This window comes from Chiloscyllium punctatum, chromosome 15 (genome assembly GCF_047496795.1).
Source record: "Chiloscyllium punctatum isolate Juve2018m chromosome 15, sChiPun1.3, whole genome shotgun sequence".
Taxonomy (NCBI): Eukaryota; Metazoa; Chordata; class Chondrichthyes; order Orectolobiformes; family Hemiscylliidae; genus Chiloscyllium; species Chiloscyllium punctatum.
The window spans coordinates 57,400,531-57,425,167 of record NC_092753.1 but is presented as its reverse complement, the minus strand read 5'-3'; the positions used below and the strand labels follow the sequence as shown (position 1 = coordinate 57,425,167).

Here is a 24,637-nt window from a genome sequence, read left to right as displayed (position 1 = left end):
ATATGTTCTGTCAAGAAAATGACAAATCAAAGAACAAGCCAGAGAACTATAGACCGATAAGCCTGACCTTGGTGGTGGGCAAGTTGTTGGAGGGAATCCTGAGGGACAGGATGTACATGTATTTGGAAACGCAAGGACTGATTCAGGATAGTCAACATAGCTTTGTGCATGGGAAATCATGTCTCACAAACTTGATTGAGTTTTTTTGAAGAAGTAACAAAGATGATTGATGAGGGCAGAGCAGTAGATGTGATCAATATGGACCAGTAAGGCATTCGACAAGGTTCCCCATGGGAGACTGATTAGCAAGGTTAAATCTCATGGTATACAGGAAGAACTAGCCGTTTGGATACAGAACTGGCTCAAAGGTAGAAGACAGAGGGTGTTGGAGGGCTGTTTTTCAGACTGGAGGGCTGTTTTTCGGACTAGAGGCCTGTGACCAGTGGAGTGCCACAAGGATCGGTGCTGGGCCCTCTACTTTTTGTCATTTACATAAATGATTTGGATGCGAGCATAAGAGGTACAGTTAGTAAGTTTGCAGATGACACCAAAATTGGAGGCGTAGTGGACAGCGAAGAGGGTTACCTCCGATTACAACAGGATCTGGACCAGATGGGCCAATGGGCTGAGAAGTGGCAGATAGAGTTTAATTCAGATAAATGCGAGGTGCTGCATTTTGGGAAAGCAAATCTTAGCAGGACTTATACACTTAATGGTAAGGTCCTAGGGAGTGCTACTGAATAAAGAGACCTTGGAGTGCAGGTTCATAGCTCCTTGAAAGTGGAATCGCAGGTAGATAGGATAGTGAAGGCGGCGTTTGGTATGCTTTCCTTTATTGGTCAGAGTATTGAGTACAGGAATTGGGAGGTCATGTTGCAGCTGTACAGGACATTGGTTAGGCCACTGTTGGAATATTTCATGCAATTCTGGTCTCCTTCCTAGCGGAAAGATGTTGTGAAACTTGAAAACGTTCAGAAAAGATTTACAAGGATGTTGCCAGGGTTGGAGGATCTGAGCTATAGGGAGAGGCTGAACAGGCTGGGGTTGTTTTCCCTGGAGCGTCGGAGGTTGAGGGGTGACCTTACCGGATATGAGCCGGGTGCTGGCAGGTAGGACTAGATTGGGTTGGGATATCTGGTTGGCATGGACAGATTGGACCGAAGGATCTGTTTCCATGCTGTACATCTCTACAACTCTATGACATAAGAAATCCAATAAAATTGAGCAAGGAAAACGTTTCGAGATAGAAAGACAAATCTTCTATGTTTAATTATGTGGCTGTACCCCTGTAGAGGTTCATGAGAGCCTGCAGAGCAGCATGGAAACATTTAAAAACTTCACAAAGATGAAGGAATAAGCAGATAATCATGCTGGAAACCAAATATTTAAACAGAGATGAAGTGTTGGTATTGTTACCTTTACAGGGTTAAAGCAAGATTCATTGGGCTCTACAAGATAAGAATAGTAAAGTGAATTACCTGTTATACACTCTGGTTTGCAGGAAGAAAACTCAGCTGCATGTTGAAACAATATCGTCATTGTGAGGAAGATATGAAGGAATTAAAGATACGTCAGGTCATAAGAACAGTGAAGAATCACCAAAACAATGACAGTGAGGGAGAGGATGTGCAGGCAATTCACAAATTGAACCTCCTGCAGTTTGGTTAATCAATAGTGAAATAATAGGACGATAAGAATGTGTATTCTTATATTTAACTGAAAGACAATGAGAGGATCTAGTGGTAAGTCTGGCCAAGAATGAAATTGTGAAGTATGGGTAACTTAACACATTGTAGGGCAAGGGTAACTGTTGTCAAGGACAGAAAAAAACCTAACAAAGATACAATTCCCTATTCCTAGAACTAAACAAACAACGTGAGATTTTTCGAAATGTTTGTGCCAATCTTCGGCACAATAGTTGTCCCCCAATAGACATATTGCAAAAGCAAATAAAGATATTGTGGTCAAAAGCGTGCTGAACAGCTTTAGAGAAGCAGAGAGCAATCCTAACAAATGAATCAGTGTTTGATATCCCTGATATCACTAAATCTGTTAAAATGGTAATTGATGCTTGTGGTTTGGGTTGGATTGGGTACAGCTTTATGACAAGATGATGTATCAGTCATGGAGAAACCAGTAAAGTACTTTTTTAAGAAACTAAATCAACATTAAACGAAATATTGTACAGTAGAAAAGGAAACCCTGAGATTATTACTGATTGTTAAACATTTTAATGTTTATGTCCATCATAACCACAAATAAACATTATATACAAGGCGACATCTATATCGGCACAATTGTTTTCCGTGGTTTCAGTTACCCGTGGTTTGCTGCAGCCCAAACAAATTATAGGGAACCTACCGGAACCAGGCACCACAGGCTGCCAGAAATATAAATTTCCCATTGCAATGAATGGGTTCGCTCCTATCTGATAGAAACAGGGGAGTATATTACGGGGAACAAAGAAATGGCAGAAGAGTTGAATTGGTGGTGTCCTTCCTCATCTGTAAGGATACCAGTGAGAGAGGGTCATGTCGTTTTGTGGCTAGTTGATGTTAATGTATCCTGGTGGCTAGTTTTTTGCTTGTTTGTCCAATGTTGTGTTTGTTACAGTTCTTGCAAAGTATTTTGCAGATGACATTAGTTATGCTTCTTGTCTGTATAGGGTCTTTCAAGTTCATTAGCTGCTGTTTTAGTGTGTTGGTGGGTTTGTGGGCTAACATGATGCTAAGGAGTCTGAGTAGTCTGGCAGTCATTTCCAAGATGTCTTTGATGTAGGGGAGAGTGGCTAGGATTTCTAGATGCGAGGCACACTGAATATTTGACTTAGTATGGTGACGAAACATCTGAAAATGAATCTTCCAGCTCAGCAAGCAAACCTATATCCCGAACCTCAACCTGAGCTACGTAAATTGTCAAAACTCTCCAATGTCTTCATTTATCATCCAACAGGAAACCCTCAGCAACTCAGGTAGCAAATGTACAATGAGAAACATTGTGCCACTGAAGTCCAGTTATGCTTTATTTCTCCTGCCATTCTGTTACCTGAAGAAAGTAAAGCTATTCCATTTTCCTTTTTTATCCTTTCTGAATAGGTTAGAATTTACAATGTTTCCTTCATAGTCTTGAATTTCCTGCATTCATGTTTCAACAATCTCCACTGTGTCTGGTTTCACCTAACACATGGTTATTCTGTTTCACTATGAACATTGTGTGCATTGTTTATACAAACATTAACTATCTTCTGAAAATCCAGTTCGATAACACTAATTGAGGTATTATAAAGAAAAGTGATAGTGTGGAAATAGAGGATTTCTGAACAAGAAAACATAATCTTAAAATTAGAGTTTGTCCATCTGGGATGTGCAATATTTTTCACATAAAAATGGTATTGGAAATCTGGAATGATCTCCCAATAAATTGCGGATGCTGGATCACTTGAATTGTTCAAACTGATGTTAATAGATATTTTGGTTAGGTAAGGAAATATGAGACGACAACAACAACTTGCTAGTGTAATAAAATGGTCCAATGGTCATCAGAAGAATGGTCATCAGGCAAACTCTAACACTGGAGAAAAAGATCTGTGATAGGATGAAGGCTGGGCAGGAATGTACCATAGATCCTCTCTGTTCTTCTTACCTGTGTCCACCAACATAAAAATGCATAAATCTCTATTTCTTTTCAGGTCTGATGAAAGGTCATTAGCTGAAATTTCAGATTTATTTCTCTCCACAGATGCTGCCTGAACTCCTGAGTTTCCCAGCCTTTTTTTTGTTTTTATTTCAGATTACCAGCATCTGCAGTGTTTTGCTTTTGTAAATTTAGCAAAAAATCCAGTTAAGAAAATATTAGCATGGTTGACCTCAAACTGGCCAGAGATGGGTTTTAAGGAGCACCGTAAAGAAATAAAGGGAAATAAGTATAGGAAGGGAAGTCGGACAAAAGGCTAGGTGATATTCTGACGAGACGCTGGGTCTCCCAGTGTGTTACAATTTCAGATGGGATACCAAATGTAGTTAAAGCGTCATGATCTCATGCATTCCCCGAACAGACTGGGAAGGCTGAATGGACTCACTTCTAGTTTTTTTTTCCCGTTCCTCCCCAATCTATTCCACCCCGCTTCTTCTCAATTCACCTTATTTCACTGACAATTCATTCAGCTTTCAACTTACGTTGTTCCTGTTTTGTAAACACCATTCACGGCATCCAATAAATCAAGCAGGCGGGCAAGTGAAATCTTCCACCGCCCCGCAAACACCCTCAACCATCATACACAACTGCGCAAGCGCGCCGCGGGCCGCTACATAAAACTTGGCAACCAGTGCGTCATGAGCTGACAGTTGTCTGCGTTGCCAAGGGACTGTTGCTATGCTAACTGATGGCTCGTGCCCGGCAGCTGTTGGGGAGAGAACGGGATTTTGAACGCAGCAGTCGAGCGGCAGCCAGAGCGGGAGGCGGGCGGAGGGGTGGGTGGTCGCTGAGCGAGTAAGGGGCAGCGGATGGTGCAGCGAGGTCGCCATGCACAGGTAGGTGATCGCAACACTCCCGCCCCATACTGAAGGGTGTTCAATGCCGCTCACTGCTGACAGATCGAAATTCCAGACTCGCCATTTTCCCTGTTCTCTTTTTGATACCTTCGAATAGCCCTATTCTCAGGTGTTAGTACACAACTCCGAAGCAAGTAGGACCTGAATCTGGGCCTCCTGTTTCAAAGATAGGGATGCTACCACTGTACCTCAAGAACCCGACTCTTCTCTTTTTGGGTCTTGCACACTAAATACGCAGCAACTTCATTCAATTAACGAATAATCCAAATTATGGATTTTTTTTTAAAAAATGTACGCAAAACAAATTGGCAAACGATTGTTGGCATCTTGTGGGATTTGCATCCATTTTATGTTTATTAATTATGGGTTTATATATATTAATGGCTGCATCTGAATTCTCAAATGAGTTGACTGATTTAAAAAGAATTGAAAGTCTTCGAAGACAAATACTTGTCAACACGTTTGACGAATAAGAACCAATAACTGCGGATGCTGGAAAACAAAAACAGAAATTATTGGAAAAACTCCGCAGGTTTGGCAGCATCTATTAACGTGAAGCAGAGTTAACGTTTCGGGTGCAGTGTCTCTTTAGTCCTAAAGAAGGGTCATTGGATCTGATACATTAACTCTGCTTTCTCTCCATAGATACTGCTAGACCTGCTCAGTTTGTTCAGCAGTTTCAGTTTATCAACATATTTGATCGGACATTGCTGTGGGTTGTCATATCAAATTGTGTTATTGAGTTATAAATATCTGTTAAGTTTTAAAAAAATAATTATTTGCAAATGATAATTACATAAAACAATTCTTTTCTTTTAAGATAATCCTAAATGGTAATATTCAAATATTGTGTTTAAAACACTAATGCATGACAATGGACACACCATTTGAAAGTTAGGACATATACAGTATCCCCAATAGGGTTTTCTGACTTAGTTATCACTTTAGTATTGAGGAAATGTAGATGAAGTGTAAATCTAGCTAGATACCGCACTTCTGTTTGTAACTGTAGTTGTATGATTTTGTCTCTTTGCCTTCCCAGGTCAACATTTCTTCCTGCACAATCATTCTAGTGGGGCTGAAATTTTATTTTTAGGTTATAACATTGTTCCAACCAAGTAGAAGAACAGCATCTGAGTATCATCCCTTTTCAGCATAGTTCAGTCTTCTGATTTAAACATTAGTCACAATAATTGGTTTCCATTCCTTTTTACATATTTAATGTTCAGATTTTCTGGCCTTCAGATGTTCATGTACATAACTTAAGTGATACAACCTTTGTTCAGCACAAATTATTAATTCTTCTAAAGCTATTGTTGACAGAATCCCCTCCATGTGAAACTTGAACTGTCGACCTTTACATGTTCTCTCTTCCTTTCTTAAATTGGAGTACATTTTTAAAAGCTGAAAATGTGTTGCTGGAAAGGCGCAGCAGGTCAGGCAGCATCCAAGGAACAGGAAAATCGATGTTTCGGGCATCAGCCCTTCTTCCTGAAGAAGGGCTGATGCCCGAAACGTTGATTCTCCTGTTCCTTGGATGCTGCCTGACCTGCTGCGCTTTTCCAGCAACACATTTTCAGCTCTGATCTCCAGCATCTGCAGTCCTCACTTTCTCCTCGTACATTTTTAAAAGCAAATTACTGCGGATGCTGGAATCTGAAACCAAAAGAGAAAGCTTTGACAAAGGGTCAGTTAGACTCGAAATGTCAGCTCTTTTCTCTCCTTACAGACGCTGCCAAACCTGCTGAGATTTTCCAGCATTTTCTCTTTTGGTTACATTTTTAAAAATTGCATACACAACTGAACTTGGCATTTTTTGTGAGATGATGACTAAGTTAAGTTTTTGTTTAATTTCATATCCTTTATGGCAACCATTGTTAATAAAGAAGATTTACAAGGATGCTGCCAGGGTTGGAGGGCTTGAGCTATAAGGAGAAGCTGAATAGACTATTTTCCCTGAAGCGTTGGAAGCTGAGGGACGACCTTATAGAGGTTTATAAAATCATGAGGGGCATAGATAGGGTAAATAAACAAGGTTTTAACTCTGGGGTAGGGGAGTCCAAAACTAGATGGCATAGGTTTAAGATGAAAAGGGAAAACAACAATTTCAGACAGAGGGTGGTGCATGTATGCAATAAACTGTTATTCAAATATTTTATCAGCTTCATCTTTGAGCCGAAGTTGTGGGTTCAGAATATTGAAGAAATAATTTGGACTGATGCGTGAGTACAGTACTGAGGGAATTCTGTATTATCAGCATTGCTGTGTTTCAGTTAGATTTGAACACAGTTCCCTGTGTGTCATTCGCAATGGACAGTAAAAGTTCCAAGGTACTATTCAATGAACAGCAGGTTGATCTCCCAGTCTGGTCAATATTTGACCATCCATCAAGATCGCTAAAACATATGACCTAGATTTCCGATGGCCAGAAAGTTGTGGGAGCAACCTAGACTGGACTGTACAGAATCCCTGACACATCTGACTTTGTGGTCAATTCCCTGGAATTTGAATTTACTGATGGCAATTCCCTTGCAATTAGACCCCCAAAAAGTCCATAAAGTCAGAGAATTCAAAGATTTTTGATGTAGTTCAGCTTAATAGATACCCAGGAAAAATTAAAGGATTTAAAACATACCCTAACAATTTGGTGAGTATTAACCTGAAGTCCCCACTCACCACTGAGCCCCACAAGCACACTTCCCCAACCCTTGACACTCCCTTTGGACCCCCTAGCAGGTACCCTCTAACCAGTCTACCTCTCCCTCAACTCATAACCTAACTTCTCCATCCACTAGATCAAACCTGACCCCTTAAGAAATGACACCTTCTCCCACCTGTTCAATTCAGCACTCCACTCCTTCCTGGATCCCAGTCTCACATTTCCACCCCAATGGACCCAACAATTCCCAACCCGAACCTACCATCCTCTGCCACCACACCACCTGCTTTCCCCCTTCCTCTCAATCAACCCCTGGGCTGGTGCAAGCCTTTCTTTCCTAAACCCTGAACTGACCTGCACCCACCTGACAACTCCTTGATGGAATCAACAACTTCTCCACACCCCCATACCAATCTGTTTGCCTCCGGACATGATGACACCTACTTCCCTGCTACCTGGCCCCCTCCCTAGACCCAACACTCCTAATCTACCTGAAGCACTGATTCACTTACCTGGCACCATTGCATTCTAATCACCTGGCACTCTACCTACATCATCCATCTGGTACCTTACCTCTTACACCTGGCCACCATAGTTACATAGTTAGCCTTTGACAGAGGCCACCAACGTGGCTGGCTGTGCTGCTGGACCCTTGAATTAAGAAACATAGCAACTGTTTGCTGCAAACACGAATGTTGGTTCTAAGATTTTCTTTGCTGAATCGTAAATCCTGAAAAGTTTCATAATAGGAGGCCCCTGTCCAATAGTCTCCAGAAATAGAGTTACTGACCCTGATCGGAATATCTGGGCAATGGTTTTGTTTTATTTTTGTTTTGGAATCTTTTTACGTGAACATTTGCTCATGCATTTGCATACATTGATTATACTTTAATAATAACATATTTGTTGTGAAGCACTTTGTAAGGTCCAGGGGTTATGAAATGTGTTGTATAAATGTAGGTTCCTTCTGTCTTATTATCCCACTTAATTGGATAAAATAGGAGTGTAAATGAATGCAGATTTTTAAAACTGCAATATAGTCTCTTACATTAGTGAATGTGACAGAACTCTGGTATTGATACACTATATTAGGTACTGTAATTTATGGTTTTGAATGGACAAATAGAAGTTAAAGCTAAGTCCCCACTCAGAAACTTTTGCTGAGTACATTTTAAAATACCTGATATCCCTTCCCTGTTAACTAAACCAATTCCTCTGCTATTGTAGGAGTGAACAAATGTTAATGTTACTGTATTTTATGAAGCTTTCACTTTGTGTACACTTTGGTATAAGCATTCTGTTCGAGGTGATAGAAAATACTGACAACGTACAGTTTGACATTTTACATTGTGTACCGACTAACTTCATGCCTCTGCAACTGTAGCTATAAGAACAACTGCTACAAGACTGCATCCATGTAAAAGATATTTCAATGTTGTATTAGTTATAACAAACACAAGTGTAGACATGCAACATAATAAATTATTGTGTTTACTTCACTATAGCAACCCCAGTGTGCTTTTATTAATTACTCCAACTTTGTGCTGAATTTTGGTTTTCAAACGTAGCAAAATGTGTAAGCTGGCCATTTTCTGTGCACAATCTTTCTGTGATGTACAATCCTTTATTAAATCTTTCAATCAAAATTTCCTATTTGCATCAGTGACTAACTTGATTGAAATTAGCTGCCAGGTATGTACATAAGCAAGATGCCTGTGTAGGAAGTCAAAATGCTCCATGTCAAGATGGTTGTGTCTTGTGTATACCTTCAACCTTTCTCAGAATTATGATGATGCAATTGGTAACCACAGGAACTAGGGCATGCGATCAGGCATGAGTGTGAGGAACTATGTGACAAGATAGTTGTGGTCTGGAAATAGGTCAAAAATCGGAAGTACTTTAGAAAATAACCATATAGTTGTCAAGTCCCAGTCCCAACTCTTGTGATGAATTATCTGGCATATGGAATGGCTCTGATATTTTCCAAAGAAGGGAAATTGGTCAGATGCTCAATCATGTTTGTTGTCCTTGTTTTAAAGCACATTTATTCTAATTAGAAAATTGGGTTAGACGCTGTTATGATGCTCTCCAGCTTTATCACCCAACTTTTTCACATCCTGGGTATAAATATGAAGTTGTTTGATTGAAGACAAAATGGAACTGTACTTCTATGATAATGATAACCTATAGAAAAGGTGAAGAGGGAATAAATATTTGGGTAGGGGCAATATTTTCTGTTCATGGATAAGGCCAGCATTTATTGCCTATTCCTGTATTTTCTTAAGAAGGTGCTGGTGAGCTCCTTCTTGAACCATTGCAGTCCATGAAGAGTAGGTACATCCATAGTGCAGTTGGGAAGAGAATTGGAGAATTTTGACCTAACAGTAGGAAGAAACAGTGAAATAATTCCAAGTCAGGATGGCATGTGACTTAGGAGATGATTTGAAGGTGAGGGTGCTCCCATATATCTATTTAATATCTGGATGTTATCACTTGCAGGTATTGAAGAAGCTGTAGTGAGTAGCTGTGTAATTTGTATATGGGTATATACTGCTTCTTTGTGTTGGTTGTGAAGGATTAACTGTTGGAACTCATGTTGGGGTGCCAATTAAGTTGGCTGCTTTGTCCTAGATTATGTCAAGCTTCTTGCGTGTTGTTGAAGTTTCTTGTCATCCAGACATGTAGGGAGGATTCCATCGTACTCCTGACATGTGCCTTGCAGGTGGTGAAATGGGTTTGGGGAAGTTAGGAGGTGAGTTACTAGCTGCAGGAGTTCTAGCCTTTGATTCACTTATGGAGCCACAGTATTTATATGACTGATCCAGCTCATTTTCTGGTCTTTGAATGTCCAGGGGAAATAGATTCTCTGTGTTGGAGATGATCATGGCATGAGATGCAAATGTTACTTCTGTAGGTCTTGTTGCATATATACATGGTCTGCTGTATTCTTGCCTCTGCAAATATTTGTGCTGGACATGGTGCAAGCATCCACGAACATCCCTTCTTCTGACCTTATAATGGAAGAAATCCAATGATAAAGCAGCTCAAGATTGTTGGATCTGTGTAGTGGGAATGGTTCATCAACCAAAGAGTGGCTCTAATTTGACTATGGGAAGTTTCTGCAAAAATCCTTATGTTTACATTGTGAAACATACTTTACTGTGAGGTATTCCTTCTATCTCTCTCTTAGACTGTTCCCTACATTTCCTCAGACTGTAAGGAAACTGCATATAACGATGTTAGATCATCAATCACAGTGTGGTGGTTGTGCCACCACATCATCATGGAAGCTATTTTCAGTGTGAAGGCAATGCCTCATCTCCACAAGAACTGTGCAATTGTTACTATCATGAAGAGATACATTTGCAACAGGTAGATATATAAGAAAGAAGTCAAGTTGTTTCCTCTCTTGTTTGTTCCCTCACTACCTAATGCAGCACCAGTCTAGCAGATATGTTCTTTAAGACACAGCCAGTTCAGTTACACTGGTGCTATTAACTCATCTTCGGTGTTGTCAGCAACATCAGATTTTGTCACAAGCCTCCAGATAGTAACAAAGAAATCTTTGTCACATAAACAGGGTTAGGTTTGCCCTTGTTGCTTCTGATGCTTTTGTTGATTCTGGATAATCTATACAATTTCATCCCTTTCTTTAGCCTTTGTAGTGATTTTGATGCTGCCTGGGCCATTTCATAGGATAATTAGAGTAAACCACATTGCTGTGGATCTAGAATTACATGTGGACCACCCAGGTAAGGATAGCAGATTTCCTTCTCTAAAGGATATCTGTGAACCCAGATGGGATGGCCTCTCCCTGAATTGATCTGGTACCAGTATTCTAGTGAAAAGGATAAATAGGGTGGTCACTAGGACTTTAAACTAGTGAATCATCAGGAAGTATTATGGTAAATAAAAAGGGAAGCAGCAGGTTAACGTGTGCAAAAGGATTTAATTACATGGCAGACGATGAAAGAAGTAAAAAGGAAGGATGACTGAGGAGATGTTATTAGAGATGTTGGAATTGATAAAGAGGGTATAAAACCAACATAAGGGCACTTCACCCGAATGTTCGTAGCATTCGAAACAAGATAGATGAGTTAATGGCAAAAATTACCACAAATGAATATGATTTAGTAGCCATTACAGAGACAGTTACAGGATGGTCATGACTGGGAGTTAAATGTCCAAGGGTATCAGACTATTCGAAAGGACAGACAGGGAGGTAAGGAAGGTGGTGTATCTTTGATATTTAAGGGTGACATCAGGACAGTGATGAGAGATGAAAGTTCTATGGAGAATAAGGTTGAATTCATTTGGGTGAAAATTGGAAATTCTAAGAAGAAGAAGAAGTCACTGATAAGTGTAATCTATACGCCACCAAATAATAATGTCACATTGGGGCAGGCAATAAACAAAGAAATAGCTAAGGCCTGTAAAATTGGTACGGCAATTATCACAGGGATTTTAATCTACATGTCTAATGGTCGAACTAGGTCGGTCAGGGTAGTCAGAGGAGGAGTTTGTTGCATGCGTCCACGATAGTTTTCTTGAACAGTATGTAATGGAACCAACGAGGAAGCAAGCTATCCTAGATCTGGTCCTGTGTAATGAGACAGGAATAAGTTAGTGATCTCATAGTTAGAGATACTCTTGGAAGGAGTGATCACAGTATTGTTGAATTTAGAATACAGATGGAAAATGAAAAGATAAAATCCAACACCAAGGTCCTGTGCTAAAATGAAGGAGACTACAATAGGATGAGAGAGGAGTTGGCTAAAGTAGTCTGGAAAGCAAAGACTTTATGGTGGGACAGTTGACAAACAGTGGAGGACTTTCAAAGCAATTTTTCAAAGTGCTCAGCACAAATATATACCAGTGAAAAGGAAGGACTGTAGGAAAAGGGGTAATCTGCCGTGGATACCTAAGGAAATAAGGAAGGCATACAAAGTAGCAAAGATTAGCGGGAAACTAGAAGTTTGGGAAAACTTTAAATGTCTACAGAAAGCCATAAAAAAACTTAAAAAGAAAAATAAGATAGATTATGAGAGTAAACTAGCTCAGAATATAAAGACAGAAAGCAAAAGTTTCTATAAATATATAAAATGAAAAAGAGTGGCTAAAAGTAAACATTGGTCCTTTTGAGAATGAGAAGAGGGATTTAGTAATGGGCTATGAGGAAATGGCTGAGGCATTTAACAGGTATTTTTTGTCAAGTCTTCACAGTGGAGGACATGAATAATGTGCCAGTATTTGACAAGGAGACAAAGATGAAGACCTGAAAACAATCATTATCACAGAAAAGGTAGTGTTGGGCAGGTTAATGGAGCTAAAGGTAGACAAGTCTCCTTGCCCTGATGTAATGCATCCCAGATTACCATAAGTGATTACAGGAGAAATAGCAAATTCCCTTACAATAATGTTCCAAAATTCGCTGGACTTTGGGGCAGTTCCAGCAGATTGGAAAACAACAAATGTGACGCCACTGTTTAAAAAACTGAGCTTGACAAAAGATGGGGAATTATAGACCTTTTGCTTAACTTCTGTAGTGGGGAAAATGCTTGAATCTATTATCAAGGAAGAAATAGCAAGATATACTGATAGAAATTGTCCTGTTGGGCAGACTCAGCATGGGTTCATGAAGGTGCTTAACTAATCTATTGGAATTTCAAGAAGACATTATGAGTAGATGTGGTATATCTAGATTTACAAAAGGCATTCGACAAGATGCCACACAAAATGCTGCTGCATAAGATAAAGATGTAAGGCATTACAGGCAATGTATTAGCAAGAATAGAGGATTGATTAGCTAACAGGAATCAAAGAGTAAGGATGAATGAGTGCTTTTCTGGTTGGCGATCAATGACCAGTGGTGTGCCTCAGGGATCAGTGTTGGGATCACAATTATTCACAATTTATGTAGATGATTTGGAGTTGGGGACCACATCTAGTGTGTCAAAGTTTGCAGAAGATGAGTGGTAGAGTGAAATGTGCTGAGGACTGTGAAGGGACATAAGTAGTTTAAGTGAGTCTGGCAGATGGAATACAATGTTAATAAATGTGAACTCATCCATTTTGATAGGAATAACAGTAAAAGGGACTGTTACTTGAATGGTAAAAAATTGCAGCATGCTGCTGTGCAGAGGGACCTCGGTGTCCTTGTGCATAAAACACAGAAGGTTGACCTGCAGATGCAACATGTAATAAAGGCGGCAAATGGAGTTTTGTCCTCCGTTGCTAAAGGGATTGAGTTCAAAAGCAGGGAGGTTATGTTGCAGCTGTATAGGGTGCTGGTGAGGCCACACTTGGAGTACTGCATGCAGTTTTGGTCTCCTTGCTTGAAAATGAATGCAGTGGCACTTGAGGGGTTGTAGAGGAGGTTCACTAGGTTGATTCCGGAGTTGAGGGGGTTGGCTTATGAGGAGAGACTGAGTAGACTGGGATTATATTCATTGGAATTTAGAAGAATGAGGGTGGATCTTACAGCAACATATAAAATAATGAAGAGAATTGATAAGGTAGAAGTAAAGAGGTGGCAGGTGAAACTAGGACAAGAGAGTATTGCCTCAAAATTAGGGGGAATCAGATTTAGGACTGAATTGAGAAGGAACTTCTTCACTCAGAGGGTTGGGTACCTATGGAATTCACTGCCCAGTGAAGTAGTTGAGGCTTCCTCATTAAATGTTTTTAAAGCTAAGATAGATAATTTTTTTGAACAGTAAAGGAATTAAGGGTTATAGTGAGAGATTACAAAAAGATCAGCCATGATCGTATTGAATGGCAGAGCAGGCCTACTCCTGCTCCGAGTTCTTATGTTATTATTTACCGTCAAGAAGTATGGTGTTGGAAAAGCACAGCTGGTCAGGCAGCATCCGAGGAGAAGGAGATGCGGTGTTTCAAGCAGAAGTTCATCATCAGGAATGATTCCTGATGAAGAGCAGATGCTCAAAACATTGACTGTCCTCCTCGGCTGCTGCCTGTTCAGCTGTGCTTTTCCAGCACCACACCTTTTGACTCTGATCTCCAGCATCTGCTGCCCTCACTTTCCCCCTCTTCTTATTTACCAACAATTACTTATGGTTTCATGGTCACTATTATTCTAATTTTTGGTTTGAATTCTACAAGCCCGGTTAGCTCGACAGTTGGTTTGCAATACAGAGTAATGCCAACCGCATGTGTCCAATTCCCACACCAGTTAAGTGTACCGTAATGAACTTCCTTTCTCTGTCTGTCCCTTCGTCTGAGGTATGGTGACTCACTGGCTAAATCACCCCAGTTGATTGTCTGTCTGTATCACTCTATCTGTCGCTCTCTCTCACTCCCTCCCCCCCCAATGAGCTAGCAGCCCCATAGTTCATTAAGCAACATTTCAAAAAAATCAGTGAAGCACAATCACAGAGACCTCAAATTCAGACCCATTATAATGTAATTAAAGCTTCAAAAATCAAAACCATCATTTCAGTATCACTATCCAAATGAAATTTGTTACTACAGGTACACAATCCTTTATCCGAAATCCTTGGGATCAGTTGTTTTTCAGAATTTGGAATTTTCAGATTACAGAATAAGTTACATTTTCACAGTGAAATTTAAAAAGATTACCTACCAGCAGATGCACATATGAATAGTACAAGTGCTGAGATTGAGTGACATGGTTTAAGTGGGTGTGGAATTGGGTGACCTGTTTGCACGCCAAAATGACGTTCCACACTCCACGAAAAACATTTTGGAATTTGGAGCTTTTCGGATTTTGGAATTTTGGATTAAAGGTTGTGTACCTGTACACAACCCACTAAAGGATCATTCATGCAAATCACAATAACAACTTGAATTTATGTGACTACTTTGATTTGGAAAAAGAAAACACCACAGAAGTAGAACATTGTGCTATCTTCTTTGATGGATCCCGTGATGCAGAGCATGGGGAGGCCAGTGCTGCCACATCTTGTCAACTTCACTGTGGACCTTAATATCTATACTGGTGGATCTTTCCAGGCTGAATAGTTCTCAATTTAATATGCATCATTGCATTCAGGATGTCACTAAGGTCCTTTAAGAAAGAATGTCCTTTTCGCTCAGCAGGAGGAATGAGCACTTGACTTTTCCCAGGTAGAGAACTTTCCAATGGCACAAGGGGCTATCAAGCATGCACATAACTCTGCAGTTGCCACAAGTCCAATGAGTAGATATACTGCAAGCGCAAAGGGTTCCATTCCTTAAACATACAAACATACGTGATATGTGATCATGGATAGATTGCCATAAATCATGCTGCTCTTTCAGTAGTTCAGTAGTTATTTCAACTTATCGAAAAGACAGAGAGGTGGGCAGAGGGGGTGGGGTTGCCTTGTTAGTTAAGAACAAAATTAAATCTATGGTATTGAATGACATAGCATCGGATGATGTGGAGTCTGTGTGGGTGGAATTGAGGAACCACAAAGGCAAAAAAACCATAATTGGAGTTGTGTACAGACCTCCTAACAGTGGTCAGGACCAGGGACGCAACATGTACCGGGAAATAGAGAAGGCATGTCATAAAGGCAAGGTTACATTGATCATGGGAGACTTCAATATGCAGGTGGACTGGGTAAATAATGTTGCTAGTGGATCTAAAGAAAGGGAATTCATGAAATGCTTACAGGATGGCTTTTTGGAGCAGCTTGTCATGGAGCCCACAAGAGAGCAGGCTATTCTGGACCTAGTGCTTTGCAATGAACCAGACTCTATAAAAGATCTTAAAGTAAGGGAACCCTTAGGAAGTAGCGACCATAATATGGTAGAGTTCAGTCTGGAGTTTGAAAGGGAGAAGGCAAAATCTGATGTAATGGTGTTACAGTTGAATAAAGGTAATTATGAAGGCATGAGAGAGGAACTGACTAAAATAGACTGGAAGCAGAGGCTAACCGGGAAGACAGTAGAGCAAAAATGGCAGGAATTTGTAGGTATAATTGAGGACACTGTACAGAGGTTCATTCCCAAGAAAAGAAAGATTAACCGGGGAGGGATGAGACAACCTTGGCTGACAAAGGAAGTCAGGAAATGTATTAAAGAAAAAGAGAGATCCTATAAAGTGGCTAAGAACAGTGGGAAATCAGAAGATTGGGAAGGATATAAAAGCAAACAGAGGATAACAAAGAGTGTAATAAGAAATGAGAGGATCAAATATGAAGGTAGGCTAGCCAGTAATATTAGAAATAATAGTAAAAGTTTCTTTCAGTACATAAGAAACAAATGACAGGCAAAAGTAGACATTGGGCCACTTCAACCTGATGCAGGGAGCCTAGTGATGGGAGATAAGGAAATAGCAGGAGAACTTAACAAGTACTTTGCGTCAGTTTTCACAGTGGAAGACATGAGTAATATCCCAAAAATTAAAGGGTGTCACGGGGCTGAGTTGAGTATGGTTGCCATTACGAAAGAGATAGTGCTAGAAAAGTTAAAAAGTCTTAAAATTGATAAATCTCCTGAGGAAATAGCAGAGGCATTGGTTGAGATCTTTCAAGAGTCACTGGAGTCAGGAAAGGTCCCGGATGATTGGAAGATGGCTGTAGTAACCCCCTTGTTCAAGAAGGGATCAAGGCAAAAGATGGAAAATTATAGGCCAATCAGCTTAACCTCGGTTGTTGGTAAAATTCTAGAATCCATCATTAAGGATGAGGTTTCTAAATTCTTGGAAGAGCAGAGTCTGATTAGAACAAGTCAACATGGATTTAGTAAAGGGAGGTCATGCCTGACAAACCTGTTGGAATTTTTTGAAGAGGTAACAAGTAGGTTAGACCAGGGAAACCCAGTGGATGTGGTCTATCTAGACTTTCAAAAGGCCTTTGATAAGGTGCCACACGGGAGGCTGCTGAGCAAGGTGAGGGCCCATGGTGTTCGAGGTGAGCTGCTGGGATGGATTGAGGATTGGCTGTCTAACAGAAGGCAGAGAGTTGGGATAAAAGGTTCTTTTTCAGAATGGCAGCCGGTGACGAGCGGTGTCCCGCAGGGTTCAGTGCTGGGGCCACAGCTGTTCGCATTATATATTAATGATTTGGATGAGGGAACCGGGGGCATTCTAGCGAAGTTTGCCGATGATACGAAGTTAGGTGGACAGGCAGGTAGTACTGAGGAAGTGGGGAGGCTACAGAAGGATCTAGACAGGTTGGGAGAGTGGTCCAGGAAATGGCTGATGGAATTTAACGTGAGCAAGTGCGAGGTCTTGCACTTTGGCAAAAAGAATAAAAGCATGGACTACTTTCTAAATGGTGAGAAAATTAATAAAGCCAAAGCACAAAGGGATCTGGGAGTGCTAGTCGAGGATTCTCTAAAGGTAAACATGCAGGTTGAGTCTGTGATTAAGAAAGCGAATGCAATGTTGTCTCTTATCTCAAGAGGGTTGGAATATAAAAGCAGAGATGTACTACTAAGACTTTATAAAGCTCTGGTTAGGCCCCATTTGGAGTACTGTGTCCAGTTTTGGTCCCCACACCTCAGGAAGGACATACTGGCACTGGAACGTGTCCAGCGGAGATTCACACGGATGATCCCTGGAATGACAGGTCTAGCATATGAGGAACGGCTGAGGATACTGGGATTGTATTCGTTGGAGTTTAGAAGATTAAGGGGAGATCTAATAGAGACGTACAAAATAATACATGGCTTGGAAAAGGTGGATGCTAGGAAATTGTTTCTGTTAGGCGAGGAGACTAGGACCCGTGGACACAGCCTTAGAATTAGAGGGGGTCATTTCAGAACAGAAATGCGGAGACATTTCTTCAGCCAGAGAGTGATGGGCCTGTGGAATTCATTGCCACGGAGTGCAGTGGAAGCCGGGACGCTAAATGTCTTCAAGGCCGAGATTGATAGGTTCTTGTTGTCTAGAGGAATTAAGGGCTACGGGGAGAATGCTGGTAAGTGGAGCTGAAATGCGCATCAGCCATGATTGAATGGCGGAGTGGACTCGATGGCCTTACTTCCACTCCTATGTCTTATGGTCTTATGGTCTTATAGTTGCCATGCTATGTCAGTCAACCATTTCTGCCTCAAACCATCACATTAAACCAAAAGGTAATTGCTCAAAAATCAGGACTACTGCTGTACATCTGTATAATGACCAAACTTGGATAGCACATCTCCTAATAAGAACCATATTGCTAAAAAAAAATTAAGAAGCAATCCATTTCTAACAGAATAATTTTTGCTTAGGGATGTGTGACAAAATGAAATTTACACCGCTACAAATACTCTGGAGATGAAATTCCCTGAGGCCGTATTCATCATAGCTAGCAACTTCAACCTGGCCAACCTCAATAGGGTGCTGCCAAAATACCAACTTGTCTCCTGCCCCGCTAGAGGACCGAACATCCTTAACCACTGCTACGCAACCATCAAAGACACCTATTGCTCCATACTCTGTACCCACATTTTGGAAAATCATATCACAACACTGTTCTGCTTCTCAGCTTACAAGCAGAAGCTGAAACGTCTGAAGCAACAAAACAGCTTCTTCAAGACTTGGAATCAGTGGACTGGACTATATTCAAGAAGACTGGACAACCTAGACGGGTAGCAAGTGCAGAGGACTGAGTGCCAAAGAAATCAATCAGTGTGTTACCCAACCATAAACCTTGGATGAACCAGAAAATCCATTGCCTACTAAAGACCAGGCATGCAGCATTCAAGTTGCACGATCAGACTTATACAGAAAATCCAGATATGACCTTCGCAAATCCATCAGAGATGCCAAGAAGCAGTACCAGACCAAGTTAGAGGCCCAAACCAACGATACCGATACCTGCTGCCTGTTTTAAGGCCTACACAACATAACAGGATATTAAATGAAGCAGAGCAAGATAGTGGACAAAAACACATACTTCCCTGATGTGCTTAATACTTTCTATGCTCAGTTCACCTGCCCCAGCAGCCTGGATGCACCTGTTCCCTCTCTAACTGCTGCAGATGACAGATCAATCTTCCTGAGAGATGTCCTGAGGAAAGCAATTGGCTCAGACAGCGTCCCTGGCTGGGCACTTAGATCCTGTGAGAACCAGCTGGTGGAGGTATTTGCTGACACCCTCAACCTCTCCTTGCTACAAGCCAAAGTCCCCACCTGCTTTAAGAAGGCAACCATCATCCCAGTGCCAAAGAAAACACATGCAAAGTGCCTTAATGACTACTGCCCAGTGGCTCTTAACGTCCATAATCATGAAGTGCTTTAAGAGCCTGGTCGTGGCCCACATCAACTCTAGGCGCCCAGCCTGACTTGATCCCCTTCAATTTGCCTACCAGCAAAAAAGTACACAGCGGGCGCCATTACCCTAGCCCTACACTCATCACTGAAACATCTGGATAACAAAGAGCATCTACATCAGGCTCCTACTCATCGACCACTGCTCCGCCTTTGACACCATGATCCCATTTGGACCTAGGTCTTTGCTCTGCCCTCTGTAATTGGATTCTCAACTTCTTGACCCAAGACCACAATCAGTGAAGATAGACAACAGCACTTCTTACATAATAATCCTCAACACTGGCACTCTACAAGGATGTGATCTCAGCCCTCTCCTGTACTCTCTGTACACCCCTGAGCATGTAGCCAAATTCCAAACAAATGCCATCTGCAAGTTTGCTGACAACACCACCATGCTAGGACCGATATCAAACAACGGTTTGTCAGAATACGGAGAGGAGATAAAGGGCTTGGCGTTTATGGTACAGTGATAACAAACCCTCAATGTCAATAAAACAAAAGAACTGATCATCAACTTCAGGAACAAAGGAGGAAATGACCCTATCTACGTCAATGGAGCTGAGATGGAAAGGGTCGAGACCGTCAAGTTTTCAGGAGTGACGATAACTAGCAATCTGTCCTGGACCTCTCACATAGATTTTACAGTCAAGGAGGCACAACACGCCTCTTCTTCCTCAGGTTGTATAGGATATTCTGCATGTCCACAAGTACCCTTACCAATGTTTACAGATGCACCTTAGAAAGCATTCTATCTGGGTGCATAACGGCCTCGTATTGCAACTGCTCAGCCCAAGACTGTAAGAAACTACAGAAAGTTGTGTGCAGAGCCCAGACCTTCAGGGAAGTCAACCTCCCATTTATGGACTCCATTTACACTTCTCCTGCCGCAGAAAGACTGCCAAGATCCCAGTAATACTCTCTTTTAATGTCTTCCATCAAGCAGAAAATACAGAAGCTTGAACACACATTAACAGGTTTAATAACAGCTTCCCTGCCATTATTAGACTACTGAATAGACTCTCTATTCAAATAATATTGATATTGCTAACATTGATCTTGCTTTGCGCACTACCTCTGCAGCTATAACTATGTATGCCTTGCTCTGTCTAAGCACACAATGATTGCCTTGTTTGCTATGATTTGCCTGTTTTGTTCGCAAAACAAAACTTTCACTGTACTTACATATATGTGACTACAAATCAAACAAGGTGGTGGTGGGTAAGAGATATTGTGGGGAAGCCCTCCGTTACCTGTTGGATTATGTTTTGCAGTTCCGAATGGCCTGCTGCATCCTATACAGTACAAGTTGACAATCATGGCAAAATAGGCTTCAGTGACTACCTCAGGAAGAGAAGGAAGGGGGGAGGCTCCCAAAGTGTCATTGAGGCAGATGGGTTGTCTGTGACATTCTAATAATATTTTTTTAAAAAACCCATAGGTTACAGTTGCTCCACATTCTACCTCGTCTTAATGGATTGTCATTGTATACGTTGGTCAAAAACCTGAATTAAAATACATTTTAGTTGCAAAGCAATTATTGCCAACCAACTTCATCCGAACGTCACTTCCAATAATACATGCAGTACTAAGTGTTCACTCTTGTGGTTTCTCTTAGTACTTGCCCTCAGGATATAACTTTGACTGCCTTTGTGCTTCTGCAAGTGCTTTCTTTTAGCTATATGTGGCTAATAGAAGCCCTTTAGATCTAGTTTTGAACTGCACCACCTTGGTAGTATCCTGGGCTGACTGGCTGGTGGTCAACAGCAAAGGTACTAATGGAGTGACTTTGGAAGCAGGAATCCTGTCACCCTGACAAGGGACTGGAGGTTTTTGCACCACTGAGTTACAACTGCTGTCTGAGCATCGAGGTTTCAGCAGCAGATGAACTGAGGTTGACCAAGGTAGAAAAAATTACACAGATGGAAATATGAAGTCTGACTGATTCTGCAATTTTGTGGTTGGGAGCTCATCTCTGGGTCAAATGGTCTAAGTTTCGAGAGTTTGGAGCTGGAAAAGCATAGCAGGTCAGGCAGTATCTGAGGAGCAGGAGAATTGACTTTTCAGGCGTAAGCCCTTCATCAACACTAAGATTGCAATTTGTTTGGTTTAGCCTCTGGTTGAGCAAGGGATAGACTCAGTATCAGGGATAAATGTTTGTGCTGGCAATCAAAGTTGATAGCATCTGTCTTCCCAGTATTAGTTGGAGGAAATTTCTCTTTGTCCAGTACTAGGTGTTAAACAATCTGATAGTTTAGAGACTATGGAGGGTTAGAGTAGTGTAGCTGAGGGGAAATCAAGGTGGGTGTCATCAGCATGCATAGAAACTGCCACTTTGCTTCTGTTGAGAAATAGTAAAGTGACCAAAGATAGCTCTTTGGGGCACACCAGATATAATGGTTTAGTAAATACTTTCAAAAAAATACAAATTGTTTCCTACAACCTTTACAGTCTCTGATCATGATGCACCTTTATCTTGGAATTGTATATTAAATTAGAGCTAAATTATTTGTCCATCAATGCAGCCGTCACATTTTCTTCATTTGAACAATTAGGTCTCATTTTATTTACTCGACAAAGTCCTCACAATCAATCACTTTATATTTATTTTTCTAAGAAAACATCATCTTATTATCTACAATTTCTTGTGTGAGACTGACTTGAACAGAATGTTTTGCTCGATGTGGAAATGCGTATATTATCTGTCATTACATAAAAAACAGGGCATGCATATTGTGGCAATGCAAAATGTACATAACTATTATGTACAAAAATTTACATTATTGGGCACATAGGCATCTGGTTTCCCAGGAGCATGCTTCCAATGGAATGCCATGCTTAAAGTGATCAGAGTATCTCAATGGCGTATGAGATCTTTGTACCCTCAGGTTACTTAATATAATGTACTGATAATATAATAAGCATGCCTCTTAAAGGCACATACTGACCATGAGATATATAACAATTTTCTAATTCTAATAAATTTGATCAGTAAATAAGGTCGTTTAGACACCCCTTCTCACATCTCGAAAACTTCTGTTTATCTTGCCTTATCAGCTCAAATACCTTGCTCAGAGGTGGCTAATGCACGAAATACGCTATTGGAAGAACAGCTAGAGTATGAAAACCTGAGAGCATTAGGGATGAATGATGTAAAGGTAGCTATAATATTTGGACCTAACCAAAGTGCAGAAAATAATCTAGTCCCTGACTCTTATGTGTTCAAATGCATCTGCAAGAAACTACTTATTTCTGATTTCAAAGATAGCTGATACTTAGTTTCTAATTTAGGTTTTTTGGGTTTCTTTAGAAACATAGAAAATAAGAGCAGGAATAGGTTATTTGACCCTTTGAGTCTAATCCACATTCATTATGATAATGGCTGATGATCCAACTCAATAGCCTGTTCCTGCTTTTCTCTTTGAATTGTTTAGCCCCAGTGTTATAGGCAACTCCTTCTTGAAATCATACAATGCTTTGGCCTTGAGTGCTTTCTTTGGTAATGAATTCCATAGGCTCATCACTCAGTGAAGAAATTTTCTCCTCTTCTCAGTCCTAAAAGGTTTATCTTGTATCCTTAGACTGTGACCCCTGGTTCTGGATTTTTCTGCCATCAGGAACATACTTCCTGCATCTACCCACTTACCCATTACTCAACTTGTCCCAATCACACTGGAGCATTTCTGCATCATCCTCACAGCTCACCGTCCCACCCCAGCTTTGTGTAATCTGCAAATTTGGAGATGTTACATTTAATGCCCTCTTCTAAATCATTAATATAAATTATGACTAGCTGGTGTGAATTGTAGTGATCACCCCGATACTCCTCTAATAATTACCTGCTGTTTGAAAGAGTCCCTCTTGTTCCTATGTTTTATTTCCTACCTTCCAAACAGTTTTCTATCCATTTCAATACACTACTTCCAATCCCATTAACCTTATTTGCTAATGTATTCTGTGGGACTTTGTCAAAAGTCTTCTGATACTTCAAATAAACCAATCGACTGGGTCCCCTTTTACTAGTTACATCTTTGAGGAATTCCAGTAAAATTGTTGAGTTTGATTTCCCTTTTGTAAATCTATGCTCACTCTGTCTGATCCTGCCACTGTTTTCCAAGTTCTATGCTCTTAAAACTTCGGTAATGGACTCAAGCATTTTCCCTACTACTACTGTCAGGCTGACTAGTCTATAATTCCCAATTTTCTCTCTACCTTCCTTTTCTTAAATAGAAGGATTACATAGCCACTTTCCAATCTGTTGGAACTGTTCCAGAGTCTATAAAAACTTGGAAGATCACTGCAAATGCATTCACTACTTCTAGCGTCACTTCCTTTTGTACTCTGGGGTGTAGGTTATGAGGCCCTGGGGACTTATTGGTCTTCAATATCCTGTGACATGGGCATATTCTGCTCTTATTTCTTCTGTGCTTCTTCTGAACTTCTGTTTCGCTCAGTATCTGAATGATTTTCTTCAGAGTCGGGTCTTCCTTGAATTGTAATAAATCTGACCTAGACTGTTCAGAATTTCTTACTATAATTCCATCCGTATGAACCCTGAGTTGAAGTTACCATTTGTAGAGATCATTCATTAAGTTGACTATGGATTGCCCTGGAATTTCGTCGACCATTGTCAAAGACTTTCAGTATCTCTTCAAAAAATATCTGTTGCTTCTTCTACCTTTTAGTGAACCATAACGTCATCAACTACGTACCCAATGTGTTTAGAAGCATTTACTTTGATTCTAACTTAGTATTTAATTTGGAAGCTATTCTACACCCCAGAAATTGTTTTATTCAGGATGTCCAATTTTGTATTCTGTTTGGCCCAACATGTAAGGTGTTGAGAATGCAAGCTTCACCAACCAGCATCTTAACCCTGGCAGTGATTAGGTAACAAAAACTTCATAGTCACTGTAGAAAATTGTATATATCCCTGTAATTATCCCACGCCTTCTCTAACTACATTCTTTTTAACTTCCCCCACTTGGATGCATCTCTGACCCATAGTGCTGTGGTCAATTTTATCATCCCTACAATCCCTGTTCCTGTCCATACAAATTGCAGGACCACAGATTTATTGGAGAATTGCAAGATTTGAAACTTGTCCAATGGTACCTTTTTAGATCTCCATACCAGCTACACTCACTAAAGAACACCTCCTGTTCCTGACTATGGATTAATTTCAAAGTATCTAGACTGAAC

General features: G+C 40.6%; 1 protein-coding gene across 1 annotated transcript in view; it reads left to right on the top strand.

Moving 5' to 3' along the window:
- Positions 1–4,320: 4,320 nt before the first annotated feature.
- ccdc181 (coiled-coil domain containing 181) overlaps positions 4,321–24,637 on the top strand; it is a 38,168-nt gene continuing 17,851 nt past the window's right edge. Inside the window, exon 1 of the mRNA XM_072585198.1 lies at positions 4,321–4,529. Coding sequence (XP_072441299.1) covers positions 4,503–4,529 — 27 coding nt within the window. The 5' untranslated portion in view covers positions 4,321–4,502. The remainder of the gene's footprint in view (positions 4,530–24,637) is intronic.